Source organism: Papio anubis, chromosome 6 (genome assembly GCF_008728515.1).
Source record: "Papio anubis isolate 15944 chromosome 6, Panubis1.0, whole genome shotgun sequence".
Classification (NCBI taxonomy): Eukaryota; Metazoa; Chordata; class Mammalia; order Primates; family Cercopithecidae; genus Papio; species Papio anubis.
The window spans coordinates 152460658-152487725 of record NC_044981.1 but is presented as its reverse complement, the minus strand read 5'-3'; the positions used below and the strand labels follow the sequence as shown (position 1 = coordinate 152487725).

The following is a 27068-nucleotide window of genomic DNA, read 5'->3' as shown; positions in this document are numbered from 1 at the left end:
AGGTGGGGATTTTTTGCATTTTCTTCATTGCATTTCCACTAAATAAAAAATGACAACAGGATCCAGGTACCATTTAATTTTTGTTTTGTTTTTTAGAGACAGGGTCTATGTTGTGCAAATTGGACTGGAACACCTGGGCTCAAGGTATCTTCCCACCTTATCCTCTTGAACAGCTGGGCCTGCAGGCATGTGCCATCACAGCTAGCCCCAAATATCATTTAAAAGCTTCCTCAACTCTGATAGTGAAACAAGATATTTCCCTGACCCCTTCACAGGCTGGAACTGGAGTGCACGGGTGCTGGCAGGGGGTGAACTCCACTCACTCAACCCGGTCTCAGGAGGGAGAGCATGCAGATGAGTGGGTGCAGGAGCCAGGTCAAGTGCTTTTGGGCACCTGCAGGAGCAAAACTCTGTGCAGGCCCCATGACAGTGTCTAAGGGGTATGCCCACGACCCCTTAAGCCACAGAAGGAATGGTACAGTGCCGTTTTAGCTTTGCCATCTGTAGACAGCTTAAGTGTTAACAGCTCAGTGGAGGGTCGGTGTGGCAGCCTTTTGCACCCACACTCATGGCACCCGAGTTCTTGTCCAGCATCTAGGAGGAATGAGGTCGCCCGGGCAAACTGAAGATGGTAAATGCAGGGCATTTTATTGCCAATAAAAGTGGCTCTCGGCCGCGCGCGGTGGCTCACGCCTGTAATCCCAGCACTTTGGGAGGCTGAGGCGGGTGGATCACGAGGTCAGGAGATCGAGACCATCCTGGCTAACATGGTGAAACTCCGTCTCTACTAAAAATACAAAAAAGTAGCCGGGCATGGTGGCAGGCACCTGTAGTCCCAGCTACCTGGGAGGCTGAGGCAGGAGAATGGTGTGAACCTGGGAGGCGGAGCTTGCAGTGAGCCGAGATCGTGCCACTGCACTCCAGCCTGGGCGACAGAGCGGGACTCCGTCTCAAAAAAAAGAAAAAAAGAAAGAAAGTGGCTCTCAGCAGCAAGGGGAGCTGAAAAGGGGATGAAGCAGGAAGGTAATTTTCCCCTGAAATCCAGCCATCTCCAACTAGACTCTTCTCCAAAGCTACACCATCAAGCTGTCCTTCTGAAGTCAAGCTGCTTCTCTCCAACATCCAACCAGTCTCCGACCTCCAGCTGCTTCTCCTCCTCTCTGCCGGCTGAGCCTGAGGTTTTTATGGGCACAGGATGGGGAGCAGGGCAAGCCATGGGTGGTTTTGGAAAAGGCAGCATTCAAGTGGGAAAACAGGGATGTAAGTTCTCACTTTGGGCCACAGTATCAGGCCTTTAGGCTTGAGGGTGGTAACTTAACCAGGGACCCACCCTCTTCTACCCAGAATTTCCCTGCCTCCTGTGCCTATCTACAGGTAGCTTCAGACATAGTTTCCAATCTTTCCCACCTCCTGGTATACACACTGTTGTGTAAATGCCTCTCCTTGAGTGTGGACTATACCTAATAACTTGCTTCTAGTGAAGAGAATACAACAAAAGTAATGGGATGTCACTTTCATAATTAGATTACAGAAGACTGACTTTCATCTTATTAATACTCTCTCTCTTGCCTTCTTGCTTGCTCACTCTGGTGAGCAAAACTGCCCTCTTGTGAGATGTTCTATGATGAGGCTCATGTGGCAAGGAACTTCACCTCATGAGCTGATAGATGAAAGTTTCCACCCATCAGCTCACAAGGAAATGAATCCAGCCAATAACCAAATGAGCAAGCTAGGAAAGGGATTCTTTCCAGTCAAGCTTTGAGATCACTACCACCTCTTAAAAGACCTTGAAACAAAGGACCCAGGTAAGCCACATATGGATTCCTGACCCACAGAAGCTGTGAAATAATAAATATTGTTTAAGCCACTAGGTTTGGGGTTAACCTGTTATACCACAACAGATAACTGATACAGAATTAAAACATGCATAGCCAACATGTCATAACCTAGAATGCTGTTGAAAATCCAGTAAGTATTCTGCCTGAATACACAGATGTCACAAGAAAGCAAAAATCAACAAACCAAAACTATAATTTGCTGTCAATCAGTATGAAAAAATATCCAAAGTCATATAATACATAGATGGTTCCTAACATACAATGGATCAATGTATTGATCTTTCAACTTTAGGATGGTGCAAAAGCAATACACATTCAGTAAGCTCCTTAACTTACAAAGAGGTTACTTCTGGATAAGCCCACTGTATGTTAAAGATATTATAAGTTAAAAACATACTTTTGCCTTATAATGTTTTCAACTTATGATGGGTCTATTGAGATGTAACTCTATGAAAAATTGGGGAATATCTGTACTTTCCTCTGTAACTAGAATATCTATTGCAACATTTCTTTTTTATTTTATTTTATTTTATTTATTTATTTAGAGATGGGGTCTCGCTATGTTGCCAAGCAGGAGTACAGTGGCTATTCACAGATACAAATAGCGCACTACATACAGCCTTGTACCACTGGCCTCAAGCAAACCTCCCAGCTCAGCCTTCAGAGTAGCTGGGACTACAGATATGTGCCACCCTACCCATTTTGCACCATTTTCTTTAATCAAATGAAATCATATCTGACTTATAGTATTGGCAAGGTTTTTTGTTATTATTACCCTTCTGATAGACTTCTAACAGAATAAGTTTTTAGTTCTGTGAACTAAACATTTTAGTAGCTGTTAATTAATAACAAAAGCCAAAAGATTCCTGGATACAAAATTATTTTCTCTCTCAACTGGATCTCACAAAATTTTGATACACTGTACCATGTTTGCAGACCATATACTTATTTGTGCCTACAGACTTCAAAAGACTGCAAATTCACCCACTAATGTGAAAAGAGCTTTGGGATGGAAACTCCAACATATTTATTTATTTATTTTTATTTTTTATTTTTTGGGACTGAGTCTCACTCTATTGCCCAGGCTGGAGTGCAGTGGCACGATCTCAGCTCACTGCAATCTCTACCTCCAGGGTTCAAGCGATTCTCCTGCCTCAGCCTCCCAAGTAGCTGGGATTACAGGCATGTGCCACCACACCCAGCTAATTTTTTTATTTTTAGTAGAGATGGTGTTTCACCATGTTGGCCAGGCTGGCCTCAAATTCCTGACCTCAGGTGATCTGCCTGCCTTCGCCTCCTGAAGTGCTGGGATTACATGCGTGAGCCACTGCACCTGGCCTCCACACACATTTTTTAAAAGACAGAGCTAGGGTTGGGGACCTAAAGCATTCATTAAAATCCTTCATTCAATAAAGACTTCGTGCTTATTGTGTACTAGGTTCTGGGATACGATAATGAAAAAGAAATAGTCTAACTGATAGTTCAGTTTCTATCACTGATCTACTAGCAAGATTCTGAAATGAAGAAGTCCTAAATTCACTTAATAATATTATCATTTAGCCAGCATTTCTCTATCATTGCTGAAGAATAATGTGAAATTGCCAGATGCCTTGCTGAAATTCAATTCAAATAACTTATGAGCACAGACAATATGCCAATGCTGGAACTACAAAAATTAGTGAGATGTTATGAACCTTGCTCTCAAGAAGCTCATAATTTTGAAAAAGAGATAAACTATATCTTGGCATTCTTCCAATCTACCAAAATAGTAATCCCATAAAAATGAGTCATCCTACATTTCATTTTCTTACTCTTAGCTATATCCTGCTATAAAATTAAAATACATCTTTTCTCCCTTGGTGTTTACAAGTTCCAAATATTTATAGACTTATGCCTCTATTTCACTGTCTCTCAGCCAAGATGAACATATTTAGCTCTCTTTCTCCTTTCCTTTTAAAGCAATTCCTCATTTTAAGTTATTTTTGGTGACTTTATTTACATTCTCTATTTCTGTATTAAATTCTAGGATTCAAATGACATAATTAAAATACTGATTTAGATATAAAATCCATCATAATGAAAAACACCAACCTTTATGATGACATAATGCCTCTGTGTGTGATGTCCAAAACACTGGCTTTTATTTACTTTAAATTTTTTATATTATATTGTAAATTTATATTTACTCTAACACATTTAATTGTATGGATTTTCCAGGTTTCTCACATCAAATGAAATTTAGAGATGGTGAGCACTCAGTTGTGACTAACAAATAGTGTAAAGCCAAATTTCTTACAGCAATAGAAAATGAAGCATTAAGAAAAACAAAACTAGTCATTGACTACAACAGCAACTCTTAAGCTCACAAAACAGAATTTTTCAAATGTCTCCATCATCCTCTTTTTAAGACCATATTCACATTTGATATACTTTGTATTTCTGTATCTACTACAGAATATATTTATAAAGCAAGCATACAGTTTAAATCTACTCCTGAAAGTACTTTGGCAAAACCATGACAATATGGCACAGATATCAGGACTCAAGATTAGTGAATCAAGAATTAAAGAGGCTATCACAGACTAGATTCCTGTTGGTTCAAAGTTTCTTTTTCTTTTTATTCAGACAGGGTCTCGATTTGTTGCCCAAGGCTGGAGTAGAGTGCAGTGGCACAATCACGGCTCACTGCAGCCTTGACCTCCTGGGCTAAAGTAGTCCTCCCACTTCAGCCTCCTGAGTAGCTGAAACTACAGGCATGCACCACCACACCCAGTTAATTTTTTACTTTTTGTAGAGATAGGGTCTCACTATGTTGCTCAGGCTACCCTTGAACTCATGGGCTCAAGCAATCCTCCTGCCTTGGCCTCCGAAAGTGCTGAAATTACAAGCATGAGCCACCACGCCCACTCAGTTCAAAATTTCAAATCTTATTAAAGTTATTCACTTGAGGAGTTGGAGGCATTCAGTAAATGTGTGGGTAAAATATAAACCAGTGCTATACTATATAAGAACCAGATTCAGAACGCATTTTCAACACTGTGTTCATGCCATTGATGAGGTAATAATGATCAGTGGTGGCTTTTCTAGTGGGGGAAAAAAATCATTCTGTGTGCACAAACTGTCAGTACTTAAACAAAAAGATCCCAAAAACTCTCTAACTCAAGCAGGTTCCAACCTATACCTTCTGAGCACAACCTCACACTACTGCAATTCAGTTTATCCATATTTGAGCCAACCAGAACTGCACATCCTTTCTGAGATAATCCAAGTGCTTCTTTACCTCAGAATTTTTACATTCCAAACTCCCTTAGGTTACCCTCATCACCCAAGTCTCTATTTAAATTCTACTCATCCCTCAAAGTCCACCTCAAATGTAACCTGCTCTTTGACACTTACCCTTATCCCCCACTCAGAAGCTCTTCTGACCTTGCATAGATTTAGTCTGTACTTCTCATGTAGCTACAATCACATTTTCTCTCATCTATCTTATAGTGTAATTGTTTGTGTGTATGTCATATTTCTTCAAGGCTCCTTGAGAAGAAGGTCTTTGACATGGTCATATTTGTGGTGTTCCCATCCCTCTGTGCTTTACACATACAAGAAAAAAAAAATGTTCATTAAGGATAGTGTATTCAAATGCCTGATCCCCAAAATGTCAGTACTATTCTCCCTGATACTCATTCACTGAGGAAATACTTCTAATTGTGTACAGGGGCAGTAGTGAACAAAAAGAGTCAGACATAGACCTTGCTCTCTCAAGAAGTTCACAGGCTAGGAGATGTTCTAAGAGATCTCTAAAACTGCTATAATACTAACAGGTAAATTCCATAAGAGAAGTAAAGATGCAGTACAACAGGAACTAACAACAAGAAGAGATTGATTCCAAGTAGACATGGATATGAGGGTAAGTTTTAATTAACATTTGTGTTGGGCCCTGAAAGACAGAGGGTATTTGAATATGTTGAGATGGGGTAAGGGGTTTTAAGATAGGGGAAATAAAGGCCATTAAGGCAGGAAATACCAGAAGGAGACAGGGAACACTCAGTAGTTCAGTAGTAAAGTATACATGAAAGATGACAGGGATAGAGAACAATTTTAAAGGCAATTAAAGCTATAATTGGTAAAACTCTGAAAGCCAAATGAGGAAGTAGAGTTTTAGTCCGTAAGCAATGAGGAACTATTTCAAAGTTCTTGAGCAGGAGCTGAGTAGTTAGTCAGAAGGTCCAAAGTGGACTGGAAGGGAAAGAGATTGCTGAAAGTATAGGGAAAGTATAGAGGCTACTATCACAATGCAAGAAAGAGGTAATAAAAGCCTGAACTAGGAATGAGGACTAGAGATGAAAATAGATGAATGCAAGGCATATTTTAGATACAATGCTGAAAGAACTTGACAAGTTCTGGATGTGGAGTGCAAAGAAGGGTCTCCAAGAGGTAAAAGAAGTTTCTAGGCTAGGATGAGGGTGGTGCCATAACCAAAAGAGAGGACACTAAAGCAGCAGCAAATGCGAATTAGGAGGACACTGAGTCCTGGCATACTAAATTTTGGTATCAGTGAACATTCACGTGACCATATCATGAATAAAATATGTTAAGCTATGCTGTTTAGAACAAAATATAGAATTTTATGAAACAAGAGAGAGGAGCTCAGATACATTAATCTTCAATAAAAAATTTTGATCAATGATTCAAAGATGAACATAACCTCAAATATATAACCTGCATATGTTTCACTAAGTGCATGGCAGATTAAAATCTAAAAGCCCATTTATGAAAGAGTTCTTCTCATGATCTAGAACAACATCATGTACCCAATAATCTTTTTGTTTGTTTCTTTTCAGATAGGGTCTGGCTCAGTTGCCCAGGCAGAGTTTGCAGTGATCTCAGCTCACTGCAACCTCCAACTCCCAGGCTCAAGCCATCCTCCCACCTCAGCCTTCCGAATAGCGGGGACCACAGGAGCGCACCACCACACCCGGCTAATTTTTGTATTTTTTGTTAGAGATGGGGTTTTGCCATGTTGCCCAGGCCAGTCTCGAAGTCCTGAGCTCAAGTGATCCACCCACCTCAGCCTTCCAAAGTGCTGGCACTACAGGCATAAGCCACCACACCCAGCCCAATAATCATTTTAAAACATGCTGATTCATAGCTAATAGTAAAGTGGACATGTGGAAGTCTCAAAGAATCTTACAGTTAAAAATTATAAGGAGAGGCCGGGCGTGGTGGCTCACGCCTGTAATTCCAGCACTTTGGGAGGCCAAGGAGGGTGGATCACGAGGTCAGGAGTTCAAGCCCAGCCTGGCCAAGATGGTGAAACCCAGTCTCTACTAAAAAACACACACACAAAAAAAATTAGCCAGGCATAGTGGTGGGTGCCTGTAATCCCAGCTACTTGGGAGGCTGAGGCAGAGAACTGCTTGAACCCAGGAGGCGGAGGTTGCAGTGAGCCGAGATGGTGCCACTGCACTCCAGCCTGGGCAAGAGAGTGAGACCCTGTCTCCAAAAAAAAAAAAAAAAAAAAAATTATAAGGAGAAATACTCCTATTAATACGGTAAATGCATCTTTTGTGGTCACTATCATTTGACCCCAATTTATACAATGTCACAGCAAGACATGGTCAAGTCAGATAAGTAGCCCTGACTGACAAGGTCCCAAGGGATACTAACTAGATCCTTTCATCAATAAACACTTCTCATCAGTTAATAAAATGGAATTTACCTACATGTATCCCTACCATATCCCAAGAATTTTCAAAAGCCTAAGAAACAAAAGATCATGAAATCACTTTGTGGGGGCAAAATAAAATCTCTGATGATAAACTGAGGAGCAAATGAGGATTACAGTTATTCCATAACCATATCTTCTTAAGAACAAACAAAAGAAACTTGCATCAACATAAACTAAAATAACAACAGTGTGAAGATGAATACCTAGCAATATAATTAGATATCAGTAAATGATGGTTACATGTATATTGAATAAAAAAGTAAAATCAAACACTAAATTGCAGCTAATTTGCCTAAGTATATACCACCTGTTAGATTTATTTATTCATTTGTTTATTAATATTGATAACATTCTTTTTACTAGATGCAATGTCATTATTTCAGTTTAGATTTTAAGGGAAGGAAAAATGAGAACTCAATATTAATTACATTTTTACTAATGAGCAATAATATGAAGAACAAATTGGATTGAAATGTGCATGTTTCACATGTGACTACTCCATTAAAATTGTACAGTAATCATTTGTTCAAAATCACACTGATATTTTACAGCTATGCATAAATATAATGGAATGATATACACCAAATGTTAAATAGTGTTAATCTTTTGATTACAGGTTTATGGGTGATTTTTATCTTCTTTTTTGCTTAGGTATCTTTTCAAGTTTTTCTATAATTAATGTTTTATTATAATGGTACCAAGAAGAAAATAAATTTTTTAAAAGAGGAGGGAAAAACATATTGATGAATTTAAAAGAAAAATACTTACCAAGTCTCTGTGAAGCACCCAATTTGCATGGAGGTAATGGATACCATCAAGAATCTGGTAAAGTAAGGATTTAACCATAGATCTTGGCAACTGCATGGGCTTTTTATTTGCTTTTGATGCACGGTGAAACTTAATAATATGCTAAAAATTAAAAAAAAAACATAATAATATAGTCTTTGCTAATATCTATGCCAATAAAACACAATCAATGCTGTAATAAATGCTCTATATTTTAAAATTACTTATTAAAGGCCAATAATGACACAAAGAAAAATAATTTGAATAATAAGTTCAACCAAAACTGAATCTATTTTGAGGGTGAATGTGACCCTGTTAATGAGGGGTTATAATGACTAAATTTACTGAAACCATTAAGATTTTCATTAAATAGGACCAAAAGGTAAAAAGGACTGATATTGAAACAGCTGCCTAAGAAGAGTATTATATTCTCTACTGACAGAATGAAAGATTAAAAAAAAAAAGAAAAACTATAAATCTTCACTTTCTATAAAAAGTTAGCACTTAGTACACTTGGGTAACATCACTGATCAGGTGTGTATTTGAATTATTGGAAAACTTCCATCTTTGTTTGGCACAGAATAAATAGGAATATATTCATGGGAGTTAATGTTAAATATGAAATTGCTAAAAAGGAGGAGAGAGAAAAAATAGGAAATTCAATCCCATTGAAATAAATAAAACTGGGTCATCATATTCAAATTTTTATATCCACATAAATATTGTGGGTTATAAAAACATTGTACTGAAAGGGAAAAAATGCTACCGGCCCCCCCAGTGCTCCTACCTCCACCTCCATCCCCACCCCACTCCTGTCTCTGTCCAAAACATAAAATGGACACTGAGGACCATCAAAACACTATGCAAACAATACTGATGAAATTGTCAATAGTGCTCCAGTAACTTTAAGATGACCAAATGGTATGTAAAATTATTAAGCTATTTATACAGCTTTCTTATTTTTATAAACTGCTCAGTAATAACATTGATTTGATTTTAAGAAATAATAGAAAATTAGAGTTTATACTATAGCAGTGATTTCCAGTAGAAATACACTGGGAGCCACATGTATAACTTTGCACTTTTTAACAGCTACATTTAAAAAAAAAAAAAAAGAGGCTGGCTGTGGTGGCTCACACCTGTAATCCCAGCACTTTGGGAGGCCAAGGCAGGCAGATCACCTGAGGTCAGGAGTTCAAGACCAGCCTGACCAACATGCTGATATCCCGTCTCTATTAAAAATACAAAATTAGCTGGGCGTAGTGGCGTATGCCTGTAATCTCAGCTACACAGGAGGCTGAGGCAGGAGAACTGCTTGAACCCAGGAGGCGGAGGTTGCAGTGAGCCGAGATCGCACCACTGCACTCCAGCCTGGACAACAAAAGCGAAACTCCGTCTCCAAAAAAAAAAAAAAAAAAAAAGAAACAGGTAAAATCAATGTGTGTACTTCAGATACTTCTGAAGTGAATTTTCTAAATATTACAAATACTATCTTCTCAGTAAAATGTCAGTTTAGTGCTTAAATTCTTTAAAATCAACATTTATGATTATATTTATTTTGAAATATGGTATTGGACAGTACAGTTCTACAGGACCTGACTATTCCAATGTACTACATCATCTTCTTTCATCACCTCACTGATGTTCAAAGTAAAGTACATACACTATCAAGTAAGCCTTGGTTGACATATAGGGGAATATAGAAAAATGGGGAAAATACAATGTCTATGAATATCCATGAAAAGAATTGAAAAAAACACATTGGAAATTCTTGTCCATATCTGCTATAATAGCATACACTCTGAAAGTTTCTTTAAGACCTGAGTCTGTTAAAGTTATTCCTCAAGAGATTTATAACTTATACAGACGATAAACCACATTATATTGAATCAAAATTTATTAGTCACGTGTCATCATACACCTGTGGTCCCAGCTACTTGGAAGGCTGAGGCAGGAGGATCGCTTGAGCCCAGGAGGTCAAAGCTGCAGTGACCCATAATTTTGCCATTGCACTCCAGCCTGGGTGATAAAGCGAGACCCTGTCTCAAACAAACAAACAAACCAACAAACAAACAAACAAGGCTGGGTGTGATGGCTCATGCCTGTAATCTCAACACTTTGAGAGGCCAAAGTAGGAAAATCACTTGAGCCCAGGAGTTCAAGACCAGCCTGTGCAAGATGGCAAAACCTTGTCTCTATAAAACATTTTTGAAAAATTAGCCAGGCATAGTAGTGCTAAATTAATTATCCATAATTTGAACTTATTGCCAGATTTGACGTTTGTTACTTTTAGCAGTTCCTCAGATAAAAGTGTTTAAATGTTCTGATTCCTAATTTGAAAAGATAAGAATTAGAATTTTTTGCTTCTTTCATACGTTGATAAAACATCCTTAATCTTCACTATACATATTAGTAAATTGCCATTAATTACTTGCATAAAAGTGTAGTCTCCCGCCAGGCGTGATGGCTCATGCCTGTAATCCCAGCACTTTGGGAGGCCGAGGTGAGCAGATTACCTGAGGCTGGGAGTTCGAGACCAGCCTGACCAACATGGAGAAACCCTGTCTCTACTAAAAATACAAAATTAGCCGGGCATGGTGGTGCATTCCTGTAATCCTAGCTACTCAAGAGGCTGAGGCAGGAGAATCGCTTGAACCTGGGAGGCAGAGATTGCAGTGAGCCAAGATCGTGCCATTGCACTGGGCAACAAGAACGAAACTCCCTCCCCGCCGCCCCCCGCCCCCCCACCAAAAAAGTATAGTCTCCCATTCATTAAAATCTTTCTGAAGTAAAATTTCTAAATACTACAAATACTATCTCCTCAGTAAAATGTTAGTTTATTGCTTAAATTCTTCAAAATCAATATTTATGTTTATATTTACTTTGAAGTATGGCTAACAGAGCAAGTTTTCCTTTCTGTGCATTAACAATATGTATTTTATATAAATATGCTCCATACCTACATAAAATAATCCTAGAAATACAGTGAGATTATACTTACCCACAAGTCATGCTCTGCATAATCAAACAGCAGCCATACCTTCCTGTCACTGTGAGAGAGGAACACCTTCTGCAATGCGATCACATTAGGGTGCTTCAATTCTCGCAAAAGCTGAATGCAAAAGAAAGAGAGGGGTCACTGTTGTGTTAGCAAGGAGGGGGAAATGATGAATGTCTTATAACTTCAAAATGAAATTTCTGAATATCTAGAGAATCCAGGTAAGCAAAATGAAAGAAAAAAATACCACCCAAAATACCTCTATTCAGAGATAAGTTCTGTCAACATCTTGGTGCATATCTTTCCAATCCTTTTTCTGTGTGCATGGGTGTATGTGTTTAGTTTTGTTTTACTTTCTTTCTTGTCAGAGACTGCAAGCAGGAATGTGTTTTTAAAAATATGATTTTAAATGGTAAATGTAAAACAGCAAACAAAAATAATATCATATCATTAAATAATTAATTATATTTTTGTACATGCATATCTTTTCTACTAAAGAAACTGTTCCTTGGGAGGCAGGAATCATATATTAATACTGCTTATATCTACCCTAGCACAGTATTGGTGCTCAAGAAATATGTGACAAAACAAGGAAAGATAGTTAACAATCCCTATACTTATCCATCCCTAGAGTGTGTGGTTGAGGGTTTTTGAAGAGTAGTGAGTATAAGGGAATGACTGTCATGCCCAATTATAAAAACTGAAGTTGAGAACAGGTTCTGTAAACAGAAAAAAAGGAACAGGACTTCACAAAGTAAAAGCTTTAAGCTGGACTCTGATGATATGGAGGAAAGATAAACCAGAGCAGCAAGCAGAAGCAGCACTTTGCGCATAACAGACAGCTGCTTGATAAAATATTTAGCAACAATGACATTATTGCTCAAGGTAAAAGCCTTAGAAATATGCCTGCCTCAGGCTGTCCTTAACCAGGGTTCAGATTTCATAGGTAAAGAGAAACATACTCAATTTAATAAATATTTTGAATAACTTTTAAATATAAAGCTCTGTGGAAGATGCAAAAAGAGAAAGAGAAAACTTCCTTGAATATTTTCTATATGCAAGATGATTATATACAAATGTTTTTCTCTCACTTAATATTTAGAACAATTTTATGATGTACACAGAACCCAAGGCTCAGTGTGATAAAAATAACTTGACCAAAGTCAAATAGCTAAAAAGAGAAGGGGTTTGGACTTAAATAGATCTGCCTGATTGCAAATCCCATGCTTTTTCCACTACAGCTAAAGTTCATGTCTTCAGTTCCCACAATGTGGTAAGGGAGACAGACATATAAATAGATCAATGAGGCAAAGAAAAATAAATTGCTTACCCATTCTAATAACTTTAGTAACTTTTTTTTTTTTTTTTTGAGACGGAGTCTTGCTCTGTTGCCTACACTGGAGTGCAAAGGCACAATCTCAGCTCACTGCAACCTCCGCCTCCAAGCGATTCTCCTGCCTCAGCCTCCTGAGTAGCTGGGATTACAGGTGTGCGCCACCACACCTGGCTAATTTTTGTATCTTTTGTAGAGATGGGGTTTCACCATGTTGGCCAGGCTGGTCTGGAACTGCTGACCTCAAGTGATCTGCCTGCCTTGGCCTCCCAAAATCTAGAGTTTGCCATTTTGAACACTTCATGCTCTCTGGCTCTGGCAAACCCTGTTTTTAATGACCCCATTGCCATGGCCAGCCTTTAAGCACTTAGACCCTGGTAAGAGACCTCACCCCAGGCACAATGACTGTCTCCTTCTTTCTAACTCCTTGATATTGATGAACTTAAAGAGTTTGCCTTTATTCCCTATGCAAAATATATTCTCTTTGCAGCCTGAAGTAGATGGGAAAGTAAAACTCCACTTCTGCATCTAAACCAGGCTCCTGAAACACCCAACATTGGCACAGATCCCTGATTCCTGGACCTCGCTTGTCTGGGAAAGTGGATGTCACAGTAGCAATATTTAATCAACACTTCTAAAAAACTACATTCTCTGTGACTTCCAATTGTTGATCCCTCTAGAATAAATTCATTTTAAGTCCCCTGTTGAAAAATTATTTTGACTAGATAATACATTTATATGGTTCAAAGATCAAAGTATACACAAGGATATATATTGAAATGTCTCACTACCACTCCTCTTGCTTACCTGGAGGTAACAACTTTTATTAATTGCTTATTTATCCTTGCAATGTTTCTTAATGCAAATAAAAACAAATATGAATATCTATTTTATCCTGCATTGTTTACACAAAAGATAGCATAATATACACACTGCTCTGCACCTTTCTTTTTTTTTTTTTTTACCCTTACTCTATCTTGGAAATCTCTTAGTATTAGGACAGTATCAATATTAGAAGTACTTCCTTCAGGTGAGAAAAGATTCGACAAAAGAAAAATTTTTTAAAAGAAAAAAATAAAAATAATCTTCCTTGTTCTTTTTTACAGTAGCATTGTATTTCTAGATCACCTTTTTTATTGGGGTAAAATATATACATAATGTAAAATTTACCATTTCAATCATTTTTAAGTATACCAGATATACTTAGTATATTTACTTAATCCCACTACCTATCCTGGCTCAGTGGGATTAAGCACAACCACCATCACTACTGTGTATTTCCAGAACTTTTTCATCATCCCAAAATGAAAATCTATACCATTAAACAATATCTCCAGGTTGCCACCTACCCCCAGCTCCTGATGACCAGTATCCTAATTTATGTCTCTATGAATTTGATTGTTCTCGGTATGTAGCTCATATAAGTGGAACAATACAGAGTCTGCCTATTTGTGTCTGCCTTTTTTCACATAATATAACGTCTTCAAGGTTCATCCGTGTTGTAGCATGTATGAGAATTTCATTCCTATTTAAAGCTGATTACTATTACATTGTATGTATAGACCACATTTCGTTTGTCCATTTGCCCCTCAATAGACATTTAGGTTGTTTCTACCTTTTGGTTATTATGAACAATGTTCCCTAAATATTGGTGTATAAGTAACTATTTGAATCCCCACTTTCAAATCCTTTGGATGTATACCCAGAAGTGAAATTGCTAGATCCTATGGTAATTCTATGTTTAATTTTTTGAGGAACCACCATATAGGTCACTTTTGTAAAAAAAAAAAAAATTTTTTGTAGAGATAAGAGTCTCACTATGTTATCCAGGCTGGTCTCGAACTCCTGGCCTTAAGCAATCCTCCCACTTCAGCCTCCCAAAGTGCTGGGATTACAGGTGTAAGCCACTGCACCTTGCCTAGGTCTCCTTTCAATATGTCATACAGATAGTTACTTCATTGCTTCACAGATACTGTGTTTTTCCCAAGCAGAAGGCAACCCTGCATCAACCAAGTCTACTGGCATCATTTTTCCAACAGCATGAAGCTCACTTAATGTCTCTGTGTCACATTTTGGTAATTCTTGCAACATTTAAAACTTTTTCAGTATTATTATATCTGTTACAGTGATTTGTGATCAGTGATCTTTGATGTTACTATTGTAATTGTTTTGAAGCATCACAAATTGCACCACATAAGATGGCAAACAATCTATAAATGTTGTGTGTGTTCTGATTGCCTCACCCACCAGCTGTTCCCCCATCTTTCTCCCTCTCTTCATGCCTCTCTATTGTCTGAGAAACAATAATATTGAAATCAGGCCAACTAATAAAACTACAATGGCCTCTAACTGTTCAAGTGAAAGGAAGAATCTCACATATCTCTTGCTTTAAATCAAAAGCTAGAATGGTTGACCTTACTGAGGAAGGCACACCAAAAGTTAAAACAGGCTGAAAGCTAGGCTTCTTGCACCAGTTAGCCAAGTTGTGAATGCAAAGAAAAAGTTCTCGAAGGAAATTAAAAGTTCTACTCTGTTGAACACATAAATGATAAGAAAGCAAAACAGCCTTATTGCTGATAGGGAGAAAGTTTTAGTGATCTGGATAGAAGATTAAACTAGCTGCAACATTACCTTAAAACAAAGCTGGCTGGGTGCAGTGGCTCACGCCTGTAATCCCAGCACTTTGGGAGGCCGAAGCAGGTGGATCACGAGGTCAGGAGTTCAAGACCAGCCCGAACAACATAGTGAAACCCCGTCTCTACTAAAAATACAAAAAATTAGCTGGGTGTAGTGGCAGGTGCCTGTAATCCCAGCTACTCAGGAGGCTGAGGCAGGAGAATCACTTGAACCCAGGAAGTAGATGTTGCAGTGAGCTGAGATTACACCACTGCATTCCAGCCTGGGCCACAGAGTGAGACTCTGTCTCAAAAAAAAAAAAAAAAAAAAGGAAAAAAAAAAAAGAAGGAAAGAAAGAAAGACAAAGCCTAATCCAGAACAAGGCCCTAATTCTCTTCAATCTGTGAAGGATGAGAGAGGTGGGGAAGCTGCAGAAGAAAAGGTTGAAGCTAACAGAGTTAAGTTCATGAGGCTTAAGGAAAGAAGTCGCCTCTATAACATACAAGTGCAAGGTGATGGAGCAAGTTATCCAAAAGATCTAGTTAGGATCATTGATGAAGGTGGCTACACTAAACAACAGATGTTCAATGTAGACAAAAGAGAATGCTATTGAAAACAGATGCCATGTGGGACTTTCATAGCTAGAGAGAAGTCAACGCCTGGTTTCAAAGTTTCAAAGGACAGGCTGTTTATCTTACTAGGTATTAATGCAACTGGTGACTTGAAGTTGAAGCCAATGCTCATTTACCATTCTGAAAATCCTAGGACCCTTAAGAATTATGCTAAATGGTCGGGCATATTGGCTCAGCCTGTAATCCCAACACTTTGGGAAGCTGAGGCAGGCGAATCACCTGAGGTCGAGAGTTTGAGACCAGCCTGACGAACATGGAGAAACCCTGTCTCTACTAAATATACAATACTAGCCGGGCATGGTGGCACATGCCTGTAATCCCAGCTACTCAGGAGGCTGACACAGGAGAATTGCTTGAACCTAGGAGGTGGAGGTTGTGGTGAGCCGAGATTGTGCCACTGCACTCCAGCCTGGGCGACAAGAGCAAGACTCCATCTCAAAAAAAAAAGCTAAATCTACTCTACCTGCACTCCATAAATGTAACAACAAAGCCTAGATGACAGCACATCTGTTGACAGCATGGCTTACCGAACATTTTAAGCCCACTATTGAGACTGACTACCTAGAAAAAAGATTCCTTTCAAAAGATTACTGTCCATTAACAATGCACACAGTCACCGAAAAGCTCTGATTGAGATGTACAAGGAGATTAATGATGTTTTCATGTTTGCTAACATAACATCCATTCTGCAGCCCATGAATCAGGAAGTCATTTTGACTTCCAAGTCTTATTCTTTAACAAATACATTTCATAAAGCTATAGCTGCCATAGATTGTGATTCCTCGGATAGATCTGAGCAAAGTAAATTGAAAACCTTGTGGAGAGGATTCACCATTCTAGATGCCGTTAAAAACATTCATGATTCCTTCAAAGAGGTCAAGGCATCAACATTAACAGGAATGTGAAAAAAGTTGATTCCAACCCTCATGGATAATTTTGAGCGGTTCAAGATATCAGTGGAGGAAGGAAATAAGATATGGTAGCAGTAACAAGAGAACAACAATTAGAAGTAGAGCTCGAGGATTAACTGAATTGCTGCCATCTCATGATCAAACCTGAATGGATGAGGAATTGCTTCTTATGGATGGGCAAAGAAAGTGATTTCTTAAGATGGAATCTACTCCTGGTGAAGATGCTGTGAACACCACTGAAATAACAACAAATAATTTGGAATATTACATAAACTTAGCTGATAAAGTATTGGCAGGGTTTGAGAGGACTGACTCAAATTTTGAAAGAAGTTCTACTATGGGAGAATGCTATCAAATAGGATTGCATGTTACAGAGAAATCTTTTAAGAAAGAAAGAGTTCATTGATGCAGCAAACTGTATTGTTGTCTTATTTTAAGAAATTGCCACCCCAGCCTTCAGCAACCACCACTCTGATCAGTTAGCAGCCATCAACACTGAGGCAAGACCATCCACCAGCAAAAAGATTATGAACCTGGGAAGCTCAGATAATCATTAGCACTTTTCAGCAATAATGTATTTTTAAATTAAGATATATGCATTTTTATAAATAATGCTACTGGACACTTATAGCAGTGTATGCTTATACTGCAAACTACAGTATAATAAATATGACTTTACTGGGAAAGCAAAAAATTTGAGTGACTTGTTTTATTACAATATTTGCTTTACTGCAATGGTCTGGAACCAAACTTGCAATATCTCTAAGGTCTGCCTGTATAAGAGGGAAGAGTGTAAAGTTTACAACTACACACATTTACTAGAAATTCTTCCCTAATCCCCAAGTTTGCATTTTCTAGAGCATCAATATGCACTTCCTATTTCTGTGTACCTCTTATGCTTTTTCTACCCTACTGGTTTCTGTAAGTCACTAAATATCAACATGAAGGCAGACTGAGGCAAAGAAATAGCAAGCCAATGTTACCTATATCTTTTTTGTTACTTCTTCTAATTTATCTTTTATTCTGCAGCCAGGAGTGATATTTCAAAAATCCTTAACTGATCATCTGTCACTATGAACAAGTCTAAGGAATCAAAGCAAGATATGAGGCAAAGACCATGTAAAGGGAGTCTTGTAAGCTATGCAGAAGTGTCACCATTGAGGTTCTCTAGTATCACTGGCAACATGCTAGGGTAAATGGGTCAGTGGAGAAGCCAGCTATTAGAAAAGGTGCCACCCTTTGACTACCTTCTGTACATGTTTCATGACTCTCAGATTTGGCCTCACTGAATTATATTAAGAGTATCTTACAATGTTTTAGCTGTTTGCATCTCTCCCCTGCCCTCCTCCTGCATTAGACCACAACGTTCTTGAAGACAAAGACAATTTTACTTACTTACTTACTTATTTCGAGACAAGATCTCACTTTGTCTCCTAGGCTGGAGTACAGTGGCACGATCATGGCTCACTGCAGCCTCAAACTCCTGGGCTCAAGCCATCCTCCTGCCTTAGCCTTAGTAGCTGAGACTACAGGTGCGAGCCACCATGCCCAGCTAATTTTTTAATGTTTTTGTAGAAATGGGGTATTACTTTGTTGTCCAGGCTAGTCTTGAGCTTCTGGCTTCAAGTGATCCTCCTGCCTCGGCCTCCCAACATGTTAGGATTCCAGATGTGAGCCACCACACTAGCCCAGAAAGACATTTTTAAATGTATTTCTATATTTCTAGTGACTAGCATAATGCCTGACACATTGAAAGAGCTCTTTAAGTGACCTCATCTAGTTTGGGGGCTTTAAATGTCACCCATATGCATTAACTCCCAGATGTTTACCTCTAGTCCACTCATCTCCCCTGAACTCCAGCTATGTGTATCCAGTTGCCTCAACAGCTCCATTTGAAAGCTTAAAGGCCAAAACTGAGGTCGCGCTCTCTACCTCCACTACCCTCTAGTCAAGTATCTCCAGTAGCCTCTATTCCAACTGCTCTTCCCCAGCCTCAGTTAATAGCAACTCCATCATTGCAGTTACTCAGGCAAAAACCTCATCTACTTTAACTCTTTTCTCAAATATCTACTCCTCAGTGAGTCTTCCCTAGCCTTTCTATTTAAAATCGTAACCACCATTCTGCACTTTACCTTTCTGCAAGTACTAACACTCTCAAACATACCGTAACTCTATATCCCTTATCTACAATTCTAAAGAAATTGTAGAAAACCAAAAGCTTTCTAGTAACTCAGGTAGAAAAATTATTTGTGATTCAACAGAAAAAAATGGTTAGGGGTCCATCCTTTCAGTTACTTGACTCTGATTCTATAGAATCTACTTTACAACTCTGTACATGACATATAATTGAAAACGATGCAGAGTAATTCTCAACTATAAGCATACAAATTCTGTGCTGTCGATAGAGGGTCACTGACTTCCCTCCCCAATAGTGGAAGAAGCTGGTTTTGCTTCAATTTGCATATTCATTTCAATATTCCTGATCTGTACATGTATGTGTTTTAAAGTTTCTCCTTTGAATGGGCTATAATATCGACTTGGTTCCTTCATTCAAAAAGTGAAATAAGCTGGACGCAGTGGCTCACACTTGTAATTCTAGCATTTTGGAAGGCCAAGGCAGGAGGATCACTTAAGGCCAGGAGTTTGAGACTAGTCTGGTCACACAGCAAGAGCCCCATCTCAACAAAAAAATAAATAAAATTAAATTATCCAGGCATGGTGGTGCATGCCTGTAGTCCCAGCTACTAGGGAGGCTGAGGTGCGAGGACTGCTTGAGCCCAGGAATTCAAGGCTGCAGTGAGTTATGATCACACCACTGCCCTCCAGGCTGGATGACAGAGTGAGACCCAGTCTCTAAAGGGAAAAAAAAGAAAAAGAGAAGAAGGAAGAAGGAAGAAGGGAGAAGGAGAAGAAAAAGAAGAAGGCCCGGAACAGTGGCTCATGCCTGTAATCCCAGCACTTTGGGAGGACAAGGAGGGCAGATCACCTGAGATCAGGAGTTTGAGACCAGACTGGCCAACATGGTGAAACACCATCTCTACTAAAAATACAAAAATTAGCCAGGTGTGGTGGTGGGTGCCTATAATCCCAGCTACTCAGGAGGCTGAGGCAGGAGAATCACTTGAACCCGGGAGGCGGAGGTTGCAGTGAGCCAAGATCGCACCATTGTATTCCAGCCTGGGCAACAAGAGTGAAACTCTGTCTCTAAAAACATTAAAAAATTTTTTTTAAAGAAAGTTAAATAAAATCATTAAAATGTGTTCATCTTATACCTGTATCACAGTCATAATTTTACCTTTTTTGAAAACAGTCATTTAATACTCATCATACAGAAATACGTCACTTGAACTGACATGAAGCTGTTTATTGTCTGACATGAAGCTACTAAATGGACATGAAACTGTTTATATGTTATTTACTGTCTGTCTCTCTCCACTAACATATAAGCTCCATGAAGGCAAAGATTTTTGTTGATTTTATATCTCCAGTGCATAAAATGGTACCTAGCACATAATAAGCATTCAATAAATATTTGTCAAATAAATTAAATCTACGGAACTGGTTCTTATTCACAAAATAACTAGTAATGGCCTGTAACCTAATAAAACTTTGCTACCCTTTCATAAGTTATTCTCTTTCAAAAGGTGTTTTAAATGATTCTGTTTTCAACAAATTGAATAGACAATATCTAAAATAATTATTCCAGGGATGCTAACCCTCCACAAGCTCCATTTACTTTAGGCTTAAAAAGGAAGACTTCTTTAAATTAGCACCTACTCTACTAGAAGAATAAGAGTGCTGGCTTCAGGTAAAGAGCAGAAACACGGCTCTGAGTATCTCAGGATGGGATCTTCAACCTGGTGTATAATTCGAAGAGCAAAGGAGTGCTATGAGTGTGTTTCCCGAAAGGGCCGTGAGCACAGTAAGTGCTACAAAATCCTAAAGAAAATAACACAAAGGAACAGGGGATACAGGGAAACACAAGTGAAGCAGAGATTAACCTTTTTAGTAGTTATGTCCAAAGGATAAACATTATACAAGAGTGTATTCACTACCTCTATTTACTGAAAAAAACAAAGAAGTTAACTTTTCTACTGCTATTTACTGAAAGAAACAAATGAACAACAGTAAACAACCTAAATGTTCAATAAGAAAACTGATAAGTAAATTATGGTAAATAGCCACATATTGTAGCCTCAAATATATATACTAAAATACATTAATTACTCGAGGAAGGACTATAATGTTGTGATATAATGTAAAAGGACCACAGGCTGAGTGCAGTGGCTCACACATGTAATCCCAGCACTTTGGGAGGCCAAGTTGGACAGATCACTTGAAGCCAGGAGTTCAGGCCAGTCTGGACAAAATGGCAAAACCTCGTCTCTACTAAAAATACAAAAATTAGCTGGGTGTGGTGCTACATGCCTGTAATCCCAGCTACTGAGGCAGGAGACTCGCTTGAACCTGGGAAGCAGAGGTTGCAGTGAGCAGAGATCGTCCCATTGCACTCCAGCCTGGGCAACAGAGTGAGACTGTCTCCAGATAAATAAATAAATAAATAAAATATGAAGAGATATATTTATAAAACAGAAAATAGGCTGGGCGTGGTGGCTCACACGTGTAATCCCATCATTCTGGGAGGCCAAAGCAGGCAGATAACTTGATATCTTGAGGTCAGGAGTTCAAGGCCGGCCTGGCCAACATGATGAAACCCCATCTCTACTAAAAATACAAAAATCAGCCGAGCATGGTACCACACGCCTGTAGTCCCAGCTACTCGAGAGACTAAGGCAGGAGAATCGCTTGAACCCGGGAGGCAGAGGTTGCAGTGAGCTGAAATCGTACCCCTGTACTTCAGCCTGAGCGCCAGAGTGAGACATTGCCTCAAAAAAACCAAAAAACCCAACAGAAATATGCCAAAACATTAACAATAGTTATTTCTGGGTGTGAGATTACTTATAATTTATATTTCTTTCTATTTTTTCTATTTTACCAGTTTTCTACAATGAGCATTACTCTTATAATTTAAAAACAAATATATACACATACCAAAAGACAGACCTTTCCAGAAATCCACCTACCAAAATAAGACACTATCATACTGTGTCAGCTTCTTTTCATGTGGTTATCTGAGAAGGGACACAGTGAAAGAAGGAGATGGCCATACTTGTACTTTCCCCATCTCTTGGCAAAACCAGATTTTACCAACGGACTTTAATCTCTCGTCTAACAAATATTTGTTCAACATGATGTCACACAACTACAAATATGTGTAATCATACTTAAATAGCAATTAAGTAGACCATGATTTTCCTGTGTGTCTCGTATTACCTGATAACGTCTTCCATGCCAGATATTCACAGCTCAGTAACATGATCCCACTGGAGCCTAATGACGAATGTTCAATGAATATACTAATATTTTATCTGAGCCCTTTCCAAGGCATGTAAGTAGCTATTTTTAAAGTGTCCACTTTTCACTGTTCTAAACGTAAAATAATCTACAATTAGAATTCTAAACTTTCTGTAGATCCTGACTCAATTTAGAGAGTCTGTACTAGACTAAAAATTCCAGAATCCATTCGTATTTGTATCTATACATCTTTCTTCCCTTTTCACTTTCTGTTCTCCAAGTCTATGATGTCCCCATGGGTCCCTGACTCCTTTTTCAAGGGTATTCTGAACGGAAAGGTCCTCTTATACTTCAATAACTCACTTATCTCAAAGTAAATTCAATTTTCTATTCTTGTTTGATCTCTTTTAAGTAACAGTGTGTTTCATTTGACCATCAATCTTTCCCCTTGGTGAGAACGGTATCGCTGACTTTATTTTAGAAATCGCTGAGTATCATTTTTTAAAATGTCTAACACCTCTTCCCCCTTCCCAAAGAACTGAAGGTAAATGAAGTAGTGTGTATAATGGCAAATAGGAGATTTGCCTAATTCCAAAATGTTCCAGTACTCCTAAAACTGTAATTTAAGGTTTAGTATTTGAAAGTTGACACTTTCACACCTATGACAGGCCTTTTGGAAGCTGCTCTTTATAAACCACATCAGATTCATCATAACCTTCCAGCAGGTGGCACTCATACTCTGAAAAGGGGTCTGTACAGACTAACACAGCTCTGGTTCAAGGTGGCCCTAAATTTTCTGCTTCATTTTACTTTAGTGACACTTCTTGGTTACCAGTCATAAGCTCCAGGGAGGTCAATATTCCCCATTGCCACCCAATTGAAATGACAGTGAGGCAGTAAGTAAAAGGCAAAAAATACAGGTTTTAGAATCAGAGGCTGAGTTTGAATCCTGTCTTACTAGCAGCAGTTAAGACATAAGGCAAGTCGCTTAACTCTTCTGAATCTCATAGAAGAATAAGATGTCTACTTACAAACATAAACTCAGTTTCCACAAAGAATAAATTAATATAGATTAAATACATAGCACAATGTGCCAGGCACGGTGGCCCACGCCTCTAATCCTGGCACTCTGGGAGGCCGAGGCGGGTGGATCACCTGAGGTCAGGAGTTTGAGACCAGCCTGGCCAATCTCTACTAAATCTCTACCCGATCTCTACTAAAAATACAAAAGTTAGCCAGGCATGATGGTGGGCACCTGTAGTCTCAGCTACTCAGGAGGCTGAGGCAGGAGAATTGCTTGAATCCGGGAGGTGGAGGTTGCAGTGAGTCAAGATGGTGCCACTGCACTCCAACCTGGGCAACAGAGCAACACTCTGTCTCAAAAAAAAAAAAAAAAAAAAAAGTACATAGTACACTGCTTGGAATAAATTAAGCATTTGACAAATTATAGCTTTTATTATTTTTAACCACCACTATTTGCAAGAATGTTATGAAGAGTAAATTAGATAATCCACCTAGAATGCCTGGCATTGTTCTTGATAAACAGTGGCTGTTGTTGTTGTACTTAAGTGAAAATTTCAGTGCTAACCACTCCGGTTAGCTTTGACATCAGAGATACTTAGAGAGTGAGGCTGAGTTGCAAAATGCCACAGCATTTCCTTGCCAAAGTCCATGAAACACCCACTTAGTAGTTTCTATAATAATAAAATGGCTATATGAAAGTTATTTCCCTTCCCATTTTTCAACAGTCTGGTTTCATTTACTCTGACTTCTAAATTCTGCATGTACTTGGTCTAAGAGAGGTATGTGAAACCAAGTAAGCTCTGTGATAAGTAAGAAATTCACATATCCTTGACTATGAGAGCATACCTATTCTTTTTTAGTATAAGTATTTAATAATTTTTTTTTTTTTTTTTTTGGAGACAGAGCCTCACTCTGTTGCCGGGCTGGAGTACAGTGGCATGATCTCAGCTCACTTCAACCTCCACTTTCCGGGTTCAAGTGATTCTCCTGCCTCAGCCTCCCAAGTAGCTGGGATCACAGACACATGTCACTATGTCTAGCTAATTTTTTGTATTTTTTGTACTTTTTTTTTTTAAGTAGACATATGGTTTCACCATGTTGGCCAGGCTAGTCTCAAATTCCTGACCTCAGGTGATCCACCCGCCTCAGCCTCCCAAAGTGCTGAGATTACAGGAGTGAGCCACCATGAGATTACAGGCGTGAGTCACCATGGCCAGCCTTAATCTTTTATTAACATATTCCACATGAGAAAATTGGTACTTCCTATAAATCAACGGCACTCTGAATATACACAATTTAAATATGAAAAATGAAACAGATACCAACTAAAAGAGTTTACAAAGTAAAATCTTAATTACCTGGAATTCTGAGGGGTATTCTAACTCATTTACTGATTCATTAAGTAAACTTGCTTGCAACCCTCCTTGTTAAAAACTTCCTGCCCTGACATTTAAACAAAATGGAATTTTCATTTGACTCTATGTAGCCTTCTTTACTTATTTTTGTTGTTGTTGTTGATTTTACATTGCTATAAGACGCTGGGCAGTCTTTCAGTCCCTTGGGATTTCAATAACCAACTACTAACAAATGTTTATGTCCTTCTTATTTATGCTTTTCTCCCCTTGAAATAGAATGGTGGGGTGGGGGGTGGGGAACAAGGGGTGGGGGGTGGGGGCGAAACTAACTTAAAACTCCTTATTTAGATTCTGGCTTAAAAGAAAAAAGTATCGACTTATTCTCCAAATTCTGTCTCTAGTTTTCTTGTCCTTCTCCATTCCACAGTTTTTCTTAACATCTTACCCATGGACCTGAGCTTTAGCTGCTCCTTCTATGGTGAATCCCAAATCTCAGTCTCTAGCCCTAATGTCACTTCTAAACTGACATCAATTTCCCAAGATGAGTAATATAATACAACCAAGAGAATATCCCACTGTAACTCAAAATCCACATATCCAAAACTGAGTATCACTTGCCAAACTTTACCTCCTAGTGTGTTCACTATGCCTGCACTGATGCCAATATTTCCCAATCATCAAGGCAGGCTGAAAACCTTATCATTAGCTGGGCATGGCGGCTCACACCTGTAATCCCAGCACTTTGGGAGGCTGAGGCAGGTGGATCACCTAAGGTCAGGAGTTAGAGACCAGGTTGGCCAACATGGCAAAACCCCATCTCAACAAAAATACAAAAATTAGCCAGGCATGGTGGCTTGTGCCTGGAGTCTCAGCTACCCAAGAGGTTGAGGCAGGAGAATCGCTTGAACTCGGGAGGCAGAGGTTGCAGTGAGCCAAGATTGTGCCATGGCATTCCAGCCTGGGCAACACAGCCAGACTCTGTCTCAAAAAAAAAAAGAAAAGAAAACCTTATAACCAGTGTTCGCTCACCAAGTGCTACATACTCTGCTTCTTAAATATCATTCATTCATTCTCACCTTGATAACTAAAATTAAAACCCTTAACCAGTATATACACAGGTGCTCTTCCCTCTGCCTAGAAAGGTACAGAAAAATATTTCCTATCTTCTTTGCCTGATAAATGCCTACTTTTTAGAAAGAACTCATTTATCACTTTTTCTAAGAAGCCTTCCCGGAAACTCTTCTTCTGAAGTGTCTCTTCTGTGTTCCCATCCATACTGAATTACCCTTCACACACTGCTAATTCAATAAAGTTATGACATAGTATAATTGTCTGTCTCCCCCTAACTGATTGTGAGATGCAGGGACTATGTCTTCCATCTATACATTTCTATTGTTTTGCACAAGCCAAACACATGTAGATTTTCAACAAATGTTGGCTAAGTGATAATCCATCTCCTATCTCTTCTAATATACTCTATGCATTGACATCAGAATATCTTCGTAAGATAAAAAGTCTGATAAATTGTTAACTCTCCTACTTCAAAATTTTAAATGGCTTCAAAGTTAAAGCTCCTAAATAGAACATTCAAAGCTATTCACCCCAAAGGTTAAAACTATTTTTCCTGTAAATAATTTATTTTGGAGGGCCTGAGGCTCAAGCTAAAACTATACTGTAAAGATTTTAACCAAAAATATGGCAGGTGACTAAGATCCAAGTTAAGGATAAGTGGGCTTCCCCCTGCAAAAGGGAGTATCATAATTGGCATATGTATGGCCTTTACCTTCAGGATGCTCCATATGCAATCATCATGAATTGGCTTCTAAGTCGCCACTGCACAGAATTCTGCCCATTACCTCCCATGAAGCCTTGTCCTGGGACATGGGAAAGAGGCAGAAGCATGATGGAAAATACCCAGCAGATTGCAATGGGAAAAAAAAAGTCTAAAACTACCATTAGAAAACATTTGAGTGCCAAGCATATTTGAGGCACTGGGAGCCTTAGGGACTTTACAGCCTAAAAGGAACTGAAGAGACAAGACGGACAATTCTTAAATTACAATTACGGTGATATTATTAAGGAAAAATACAGAGTGCATATGTAGGAAACCTAACCTAGTCAAGAAAGTCAGAAAAGGTGCTCCTTAGGAAGAGTGCCTTATTGGGAAGAAGAGGAAATTGAGAATTTGAGCATTAACCAGCAAAAATGTGTGCTGGCAGGTATTTTCATTATATCATGAATACACAGATGCTAAAAGAACCTTTCACTATTCATCTTCTGGGTGCAAATATCAGATAAAATCCCTACTTTATTCTAAATTTGCTACAGCAGATTTCCATCACTATGTGATAGGGTGTATCTCTTATCTTTCCCAATGAATATTAACAAAATCACCTAGCACAGGACCTAACACAAAGTAGACACTCACCAAATTTTGGATGAGTAAATGAAAGTAACAGTACACGAATTGGTTTTCAAACATGTCGGTTAAATGAA

At 38.7% G+C, this 27068-nt stretch overlaps 1 protein-coding gene across 9 annotated transcripts in view; it reads right to left on the bottom strand.

The window, feature by feature from the left end:
* CDK19 (cyclin dependent kinase 19) overlaps positions 1–27068 on the bottom strand; it is a 217264-nt gene that overhangs the window by 57726 nt on the left and 132470 nt on the right. For all 9 annotated transcript variants that reach the window (XM_009206271.4, XM_009206272.4, XM_003898309.5 and 6 more), the window contains 2 exons: positions 11351–11461; positions 8332–8472 (listed from right to left, as the gene is read on the bottom strand). In XM_009206271.4, the coding sequence (XP_009204535.1) occupies positions 8332–8472; positions 11351–11461 (252 nt within the window). The remainder of the gene's footprint in view (positions 1–8331; positions 8473–11350; positions 11462–27068) is intronic.